The following is a 9994-nucleotide window of genomic DNA, read 5'->3' on the forward strand; positions in this document are numbered from 1 at the left end:
ATCACTGACCTTATAATCTATAAAAACAGAACCACTGCATTAAATGTATGAAAAGTGCCTTTACTTAAAATTATTTTTGCCTCAAATAGATTTTCTTATTAAAAGAATATTTAAATGTTCATTGTAAAAAGCTAAAACTTGGGGCACCTGGATGGCTCAGTTGTTTAAGTGGCCAACTCATGATTTTGGCTCAGGTTATGATCTCAGGCTCATGAGATCAAGCCTCCCATTGGGCCCTGCACTGAGCATGGAACCTGCTTAAGATTCTCTCTCCCTCTCTTTGCTCCTCCCCTGCTCATTCTCTCTTTCTCCCTTTCTCAAAAATAAATAAATCTGAAACTTTTAGGAAATATAGAGAAAGAGTCATTATCCATACTTTGATATTTCTTTGAGTATTTTGTCTACTTGATGTGTATACCTATTCTTTTATAGGTTTGTATTTACATGCTGTTTTCTTCATATAATGTTTTCATATATTGTCAACACTTAATGCTTTAGACTGTAATGTGTTATTTCCATATTGTCCTATGGGAAGATTGTTTTACTTTGACCAGTGTCTGTATGGAGGTTAAGTGTGTGGATTTTGGAACAGAAGTACACATCTTCACATGCCAACTCCACCATTTCCTAGCTCCATCACCTTAAGAAACTTAAGAAATAAAACAATATTTTTGAGCTTCGGTTTTCTCATCTCTTTAATAAATGTAATTAATAATCCTCTTTGGGTGACTATGAGGATTAATTGAAACAATCCACATAAAAACACTTAGAATGGTGCTTGGTACAAGTACTCAATAATTGTTAGATGTTTTTATTACTCCTCTACCAGTATATATGTGTCGTTTTCCTTGCATACTTTGTTATACTGCTGTCATTTCAGCCTTTTAATAAAACGTGGTCTTTTGTTCCTTTTTGTGCATGGCTACTTTAAAGTTTATTTACTTACTTTGAGAGATAGAAAGAGTATGAGCAGGGGAGGGGCAGAGAGAAGAGGGAGTGAGAGAATCCCAAGCAGGCTCTGTAATTTGCACGGAGCCCAGCAGAGGGATCGATCTCATGACCATGAGACCATGACCTGAGCCAAAATCAAGAGTCACACATTTAACTAACTGAGTCACCCATGTGCCTTCCATGGCTGCTTTAAAGTAACCAAATGGGAGGAGCGCCCAGGTGGCTCAGTCCATTAAGCATCCGACTTCAGCTCATGTCATGATCTCGTGCCCTGTGTCAGGGTCTGTGCTAACAACTCAGAGCCTGGAGCCTGCTTCAGATTCTGTGTCTCCCTCTCTCTCTCTGCACCCCTCCCCCCATGCTCTGCCCCTCTCTCTCTCCCTTTCTCTCTCTCTCTTTCTCTCTCTCTCAAAATGAAAAAACATTGTAAAAATTATTTTTTAAAAACTGAAGGGATTGTGAAAGGGAAGTGGAAAATTAGGAATATGTACTTGGAAGGTAAATATAAAAATAATGGCATGGGGCAAGTTTTAGATTATAAATTAAGGGCTGGCTTATTTCTCCATATTCATGAGGTGGCTTTAAAACAAAAGTTGTCTCCTGCAGTAGCCTTTTTCTTAAGACATTGCGTTTCTTGGATTATAGACAAGGAGCTTTAAGCCTTTCTGCAAATGAGGTAATTTTTAAGAGTCTTCTCAGGGTTTCTGGCTGGCTCAGTTGATGAAGTATGCAGCTCTTAATCTCGGGTCATGAGTTTGAGCCCCACATTGGATGTAGAGATTACATGCATGTATACGTACATACATACATACATGCAGCTTAAAAAATAAGAAAGGCTTCTATACCAGCATACATCCAAGCAGTTATGGGAGAGGAAGTAGGAGACAACCAAAAGAACTATTTGTAGTGTATGGGCTTTTTTTTTTTTTTAACTATGGTATTATTTATTTTGCAGGACCTTAATTCCCATTTTACATCAGAAAGCAAAGAGAGGTACTCCACACCAAGCAAAACAGGCTGTTCATTGTATACATGCCATATTCACAAACAAAGAAGTCCAGCTTGCACAGATTTTTGAGGTATATATATATATGTATGTATGTATATAGGATGTGTTTATGTTGATATTTATTCTTATGCTGTGTGTTTCGATGAAGACAGAAGGTAACTTTTTTTGGCTATTTAGTTTCACCCTAGTTATATATTCCATGGGAGCAGGGACACTCTTTTTCAGCACTGTATTCACAGCCTTTAGATCAGATTATATGTTCAAATACTCTTTTGAAGAATATTTTGTGTGTTTGTTTTAGAACATTTTAATTTTCACTCTGTTGGCTCAGTGGTCCACTTATCCTCAGAAAGTAATAGTAGATGACTTCTAACCACCCAGTTTAAAGTACCTGTCAACCCTACCTGAAAATTAATCCTGTTTGCCTTTTCTTATGTGTGATCCTTGGCCTGATTCCACTACTAGAAAAGTACTCTTGTTTTTGTAAATTGGATATAGTATCTACAGAACCCACTGACCCCTTATTTTTTATGGTCCATGGTCATTTAAAATGTCCCTGCAGGATAAGAAATCCACCAACATAACAAGCCTATCATTGTAAATGACTTGAAAATAATGCTGACTTGATGATACAGAAATGTTCTTGTTTTTACTTCTGCCTTTTACGTGGGCTTTTTTTTTCTTTTGTGGGTTTTTTTTTTTTGCATTCTTTCATCATATTAAATTTCAGTAAGTACAATAAGAATCAAGTGTGTGATATGGCTGAAGTTACTTTTGTTCATATCATTAGAATAGATTTGCTTGGGCACAATAAATTCAGGATGGTCAGGAGCATTTACTATTTCCATAGAATGTCTAGATATTTATAAAACAAAACTGGTAATTTTGACTGTTTTATTTTTATAGCCACTCAGTAGGAGTCTGAATGCTGATGTACCAGAACAACTTATAACTCCATTAGTTTCATTGGGCCACATTTCTATGTTAGCACCAGATCAGTTCGCTTCCCCAATGAAATCTGTAGTAGCAAATTTTATTGTGAAAGATCTGCTAATGAATGACAGGGTAAGTTTCTAATTTAATTAAATTTAGAATAATGAGACTAAAACTGTTTATATCTTCATCACAGAACCATTTCTGCTTCTCTGTTTAATTTTCTTTTCCTTTTAAATTATTGTGTGTTTTCCCTCCTTATTTATTTACTAAAATTTCCAAATGACATTCTGACTTCAGTATAGCTATTACCAGAACTTAACATTTAGGAAAGAAAAATTGAGAACATGGGATGAATGAATCATTAAGTAAAAAATATAAATCAAATGCTATCATCCTAACATTTGTAGGACATTTTACTGGATGCTAGAATTTTGTTTTATCAAATGTTAAAAATATAAATAGATATGTATTTAGTGTTTTGATTTAACTGGCATTTCAGAATATAATTACATTGCACTTTTGGCACTAGACTTGTATTCTGTTCCAGTTACGGAAATGTGTAGGTGAATGGGTGCTCACGTGTATGTGCACACATGCTAATTTATTAGCTCTGGGCTGGAACCCAGGAATGTATAGCTTGAAAAGTCTCCCCAAGCGATTCCTGAAAACACATACCTGATTAAGAATTCAATTTACAAAGTGAATCTAAATTAAAAAGATGTTAAATGGTGACCAATCCATTTTATCTGCTGGATCCTTGTTGATGACTTTCAGGGAAGTGCTGTTTTATCCAATTTACCTATTCTTTCCACTTGATCCAATAGTCTTGGAGCCTTCGATATCCAAACTTAAAAAGATAGACATTTTAGTGCATTTCTTTCTCTTTCCCTTCCTCCATTTAGATGTAATAGACAAGGATAGAAGAACATAGCCAAAGTGTCATTTCCCACTTAACACATTCAGGCTGTTTATTGCACTGTTGACAGATGTGGCTGGCAACCAGTGTAAAATTTAAGATACCTCTTAAATGACTTGATTGTTGATAGATTGTAGTTTAAAGTGACTCTCTTTTGTTGTTTGTGTGGTAAAATATGCATGATTTAAACTTTGGCAGTTTTGCCATTTTTAAGTGTACAATTCACTTATGTTATATACACCAACATTCTTGTTTTTGTTGTTGGGTTGGTATTTTTGTTTTGTTTTTTAAAAAACAAGTTTAGGGTAAAACATTAAAAAAAAAAAACAAGTTTAGGGGCACTTGGGTGGCTCAGTTGGTTAAGCATCCAACTCGGTTTTGGCTCATGAGTTCAAGTCCCATGTCAGGCTCTGCTGATAATATAGAGCCTACTTGGGATTCTGTCTTTCTTTTCCTCTCTCTGCCCCTTCTTTGTTCATTTGTGCTCGCTCGCTCTCAACTAAACACTTAAAAAAAAAAGTTTAATACCATGTATGCCGTCTGTGTACATGGAAGTACCCAGGAAAGCCAAGTAACTCTCCAAAATGACACAAGCCACCACCTAAAATATGTACCTACATTCTTGTGTAACTGTCACCACTGTTTCCAGAACTTTTTATTTTTTCTAATGTTTTTTTTTTTTTAATTTATTTCTGAGAGAGAGAGACAACGTGAGCAGGGAAGGGTCAGAGAGAGAGGGGGACACAGAATCTGAAACAGGCTCCAGTTTCTGAGCTAGCTGTCAGCACAGAGCCTGACACAGGGCTCGAACCCACGAACTGTGAGATCATGACCTGAGCTGAAGTCGGATGCTTAACCAACTGAGCCACCCAGGCACCCCCAGACCTTTTTAATCTCCAACAAAAACTCTGCATTCATTAACCAGTAACCCCCACAGAGTCTGGTAACCTCTATTGTACTTTCTTCTGACTCTGAATTTCCCTGTTCTAGATACCTCTTATCATACAATATTTGTCGTTTTGTGCCTGGCATATTTCACTAGCATAATGATTTCAAGATTCATTGTGTTAATGTATCAGAAGTTCGTTCATATTATGCCAGAAAAATATTGTATGTGTAGCCTACATTTTTGTTTGTTGATGGACAGTTGGATTTTTTCCCACCTTTTGACTTTTGTGAATAATGATGATATGAACATTTGCATCCCTGTTTTGAAGTCTTTTTGGATATATGCTAGGAATGGAATTGCTGGGTCACATGATCATTCTATGTTGTACTTTTTGAGGCACTGACAAACTGTTTTCCACAGCGTCTATAGCATTTTGCATTCCCACCATCAATACACAAGGCTTCCGATTTCTTCACATCTTTGCCAACACTTATCTTTTCTGTATGTTTGATAATGGCCATTCTGGTGGGTGTAAAGTAGTATCTCATGGTTTTGCTTTGAGTTTCACTAATGATTTGATAGATGTGGTTGGCAACCAATGTGAAAACCCTCTAACAATGTAGAGGGTTGGTTTTTTTTTTTGGTTTTTTTTTTTCATGTACTTTTGGCCATTTATGTATCTTCTTTGAATATTTAAAGTCATTTGAACACTTTTAATTGGGTTGTTTATCATTGCTGAGTTCTAAGAATTTTTTATTAAACCCTTGTCGGGTATTGGCCAAATCAAACATCATGAAGATTTTCTCCTATATCTTCTTCCTAGAGTTTTATAGTTTTAACTCTTAAATTATGATCTTTGATCCATTTTGAGTTAATTTTTGTATATAAGGTAACAGTGCATCTTCATTTTTCTGCTTGTGGATGTCTAGTTTTTCTAGCACCATTTGTTGAAGTAATTGGTCTTAGCACCCTTGTTAAAAATCAATTGACCATATATTTGAGTGTTTTCTGTGTTCCCTCTTGTTGCATTGGTATATGATTCGTAGTAAGGTTTGAAATCGGGAAGCTCAAGTCCTTCAACTCTGTTCTTCTTTTTCAAGCTCTGGTGACTTTTCTGTAGGATTCCTAGAGCACTGCATTGTTCAGCATGAAAAACTTAATGAAGGAAACTTTAAAATTCTTTCTAAGAATTAAATATATTCAATTGTCTATAGTCAACAGGTGAGAAGAATGGAAAATTATGGTCTCCAGATGAAGAGGTTTCCCCTGAAGTACTAGCAAAGGTAAATGTGTGTAGGCCTTGATAATTTTTATGAATGAAATAGATACGCTTTAACTGGACATTTAGTGAGTTTTTTAAATGAGGTATTTTATTTGTAAATCAAAAGTTGTGTTTCTCAAAGAAATTGTAGTCCTCATGTAGTTATTTACATATATCTATGTCAGCATTTTCCACTGAACTGCTGAAGTAATTGCAGTGAGGCTGTTTTACACAGAAATTGTTTGTAGGGTGTTGATGCTCAGAGGCATCTCAGGTCTAGCCTTTACTACCACTCTCTACAAAAATATGAATATTAATTTGGCAAAAGTAGATAGCTGTCATCAAATTGGTAACTTTTGATACTTGCAAAATGTACCTCAGTAAAGCTCATTTTTAAAGTGGTAGTGTTGGGGTTGAAAACAAGTTATTATCTTCTTAAAATCTGTTTCACCTTTTGTAGCTTTATAGTTCTGTTCCATCAGTTCCTTTTTCCATTTCGTCAATAAATACGGTAAATAACACCTAGATCCTTTAGCTGATTTTTCCATGCTTATTGATAGCAATCTTTTGAGTGTAAACCTCTAAGTAATTATGACCACAATAATTAGGGAATCTCCTAGTTTTATTTATGAGGATAGTCAGACACAGACTTCTTGATTTCTTCAAAATAGTTTTTTCAGTACTACACAAAATATTAAAGTCTATCTGAATAGCTCATTTTAATCACTGTAATAGGTATAGTTTAAATAGTTATTTTTAAAAAATGTATTTTCAAATAATTTGAAGTTTCTGGGTAAGTGTGAAAAGTCTGAGTTCAAGAACCAGACTTTGGGCAAGTTATCTCTCATAGTAATGTGTCCCAGTTGCCTTATCTGTTGGAAATGAAAACACTTCCCTTGTAAAATTGTTTGGGACATCAAATAGGTTAAAACATTTATAGCTCCAGGAAAAGTGCTTATTATAGATTCAACAGGATAAATATTCTTATTGTTATTGTTACTATCCTACAGAGTTGTTTGATAAAACATTATCTACCAGCAATTAAGCAACCCCATTAATCTAATTAACATAAATAAATCTTCCCTTAATTGGAATTTTAAGTTCCTTTGTTTTTTTAGCATGTTAATATTTTATAGGTACAGGCAATTAAACTTCTGGTAAGGTGGCTGTTGGGTATGAAAAACAACCAGTCTAAATCTGCCAATTCAACTCTTCGATTATTATCAGCGATGTTGGTTAGTGAGGGTGACCTGACAGAGCAAAAGAGAATCAGGTGAGATTTTTCTTCCTTTCCAGTTTTTACAGCTCAAAGTGTTAGTAGAACTTACATAGGAATTATTTGCCTAATTAATATTGAATGTTGTAATTGTACAGTATGCTTTCGGATCAGAACTAATGTACTTGCTTAGGGTTTACATCTCAGTCATAATGGAATGTTTCTTTTCACTTCTCAAGACCAAGTCTTTTCCAGGAAACTTTTAGTCATAATCAGTATGTATTACACTTGACTTCAACATTTGGTTCACTTAAGCAAATACCTGTTAAAATACTGCTCTTTGCAAAACATGTGAAAAGCATTGCAGCAAAAACAAAAGATTCTGTTTCTACCTTTCACCCTATAGTATAGTGATGGAACAAGTGGAATGACAGTACCATGAAAGGAATACAAGTTTCAGTGGAGGTTCAGAGGAGGAAAAGTCACAGATCCCCTGGTGGTTTGCAGATTATATAAGGTTCTGCAAATGCTAAACAAAATAAAACCCAAAAAACCACACACACATTGTTTCCATTTCTACACATATTTACTCCTTTGTGAAATCACCATTTCTTCTTTCTATTCCTTGTTTTGTGTTTTGTTTTGGGAGAGCACCAGCGGGGAAGAGGAGTAAAGGAAAGAGAGAACTTTATGCAGGCTCCACGCCCAGCATGGAGCCAGATGCGGCGCTCCATCCCACAATTATGAGATCATGACCTGAGCCACTGAGCCAACCATGTGCCCCATATTCCTTTTAAGATGAAAATAAAAGCCAAGGGGCGCCTGGGTGGCGAAATCAGTTAAGTGACCGACTTTGGCTCAGGTCATGATCTCACAGTCCATGGGTTCGAGCCCCGCGTTGGGCTTTGTGCTGACAGCTCAGAGCCTGGAGCCTGCTTCGGATTCTGTGTCTGCCTCTCTCTGCCCTTCCCCCGCTCACTCTCTGTCTCTGTCTCAAAATAAAATAAAGACATAAAAAAAAATTCAGAAAAGAAAAGCCAAATTCTTCATGAACCTTGTTTGTTTCAAATTCTCAACTTACTACAGTCCAGGAATACCAACAGATAAAACTACAGAGTTCTATATGTGATGTGTTCCTACTTTAAAATGTATTATTATAGGACAAATTTAATTATTCATGTATGCATTGAGTATTTATTGAGTGCTATCATCCTAGGTACTGCTCTGCTTGTTTTAAAAGTATAAAATCCCTCCTTGTAAGGAATACACGTTCTAGTGGCGGAGATAGGAAATGAGCAATTACAGTATAGATGCTGTAAGCTTTGATAAACTGAAGAAAACTATGAAAAACTATCTTTATCATAGAATAAGCCAAGGGTAGCTTTGTAGGAACAGATTAGAAGATTAGAGCTGAGTTAGGAATAATGATAAGTTTTAAATTGGGTGGAACTGTCCAGTGTATGGCAAAGGCTTAATAATGAGCTCTTTATAAATTAGTGATAAATAAGAGGATCCCCAATAGAGATGAAGACCACAAATTATCAGTTTACCTTTTTAAAAATATTTAACATTAGGGCTTCTGGATGGCTCAGTCGGTTAAGCATCCGACTCTTAATATCTGCTCAGGTCATGACCTCACAGTTTGTGGGATGGAGCCCCACGCCAGACTCTGCACAGACAGTGTGGAGCCTGCTTGGGATTCTGGTCCCTCTCTTTTCCCTTCCCCCTACCTCAAAAATAAATAAAACATTTTCTTTAAAGAATCATTTATACTCACAAGGAAAAAGGACATTTCTCTTTTCTATTTCCCCACCCTTTCCTTTTTTCTCTACATTCAAATAACATGAACGAAACGTTTTTTAAAAAAATAAATGTTTAACATCACTAAGTACAATAAATGCAGCTGAAACACAGTGAGGTCCTGTGTCAAATCAAAAAAAATTTTTTTCCTTTTTTTTAAAATTTTTTTTATTTTCAAGTTTTATTTTTTTATTTATTATTTTTTTTACAGATAGTTTATTGTCAAATTGGTTTCCATATAACACCCAGTGCTCATCCCCACAAGTGCCCTCCTCCATGCCCATCTCCCCCCTCCCTCAAATCAAAAAAAATTTTAAAGCAATCCGTGCTTCACGAGATCAGGGAAATGGGTTCCATCCTTACTCCTGTGAATATAAATTGGCACAGTCTTGGTAGGACAGTTGGGCATTTTGTGTATAGATCCCTATAAATGTTACCCTTTGACTATTTTTTTGTCATCACAGAAAATAGGGGAATGGTTAACTGGAACACAGGTGTCATGAAATATTAGGCAGATCTTAATTAGGTATTACCCCATGGTTTAGCTTGGTCTCTAGAATCAGAAACTTATACAACTCTCTACTCCATTACTAGCTGTGTGAACTTGTATAAATAAATTTTATAAGCCTTGGTTGTCTCATCTTATAGAGTGAAAATTAAATGAAATAAAGCCTGTGAAGTGTTCACTCACTGCCTAACACAGAGTTAAGCACCCAGATGGTAGTCGTTTGTGTATTTTTTAATTCCTGAGTCATTTGAGTCAGAATCCATTTGAAGTTTTCTCAAAAAATGTTTGGGACACTTGCCTCAGTCGGTTGAGTGTCCAGCTCTTGGCTTTGGCTCAGGTCATGATCCTAGGGTCATGGAATCGAACCCTCCATCAGTCTTCATGCCGAGGGTGGAGCCAGCTTAAGATTCTCACTCCCCCTTCCTCTGCCCCTCTCCCCAGCTCTCTCTCTTTCTCTCTCTCTTTCTCAAAAAAAAAAATAATAATAATAATAATAATACCATTTTTC

The 9994-nt window shown here is 35.9% G+C and overlaps 1 protein-coding gene across 1 annotated transcript in view; it reads left to right on the top strand.

The window, feature by feature from the left end:
- Positions 1 to 9994, top strand: part of PDS5A (PDS5 cohesin associated factor A) — a 138366-nt gene that overhangs the window by 93139 nt on the left and 35233 nt on the right. The window contains exons 19-22 of the mRNA XM_077758911.1: positions 1907 to 2030; positions 2867 to 3025; positions 5916 to 5984; positions 7099 to 7235. Coding sequence (XP_077615037.1) covers positions 1907 to 2030; positions 2867 to 3025; positions 5916 to 5984; positions 7099 to 7235 — 489 coding nt within the window. The remainder of the gene's footprint in view (positions 1 to 1906; positions 2031 to 2866; positions 3026 to 5915; positions 5985 to 7098; positions 7236 to 9994) is intronic.

The sequence above is a fragment of the Crocuta crocuta genome, unplaced genomic scaffold, assembly GCF_008692635.1.
Source record: "Crocuta crocuta isolate KB4526 unplaced genomic scaffold, BGI_CrCroc_1.0 scaffold223, whole genome shotgun sequence".
Taxonomy (NCBI): Eukaryota; Metazoa; Chordata; class Mammalia; order Carnivora; family Hyaenidae; genus Crocuta; species Crocuta crocuta.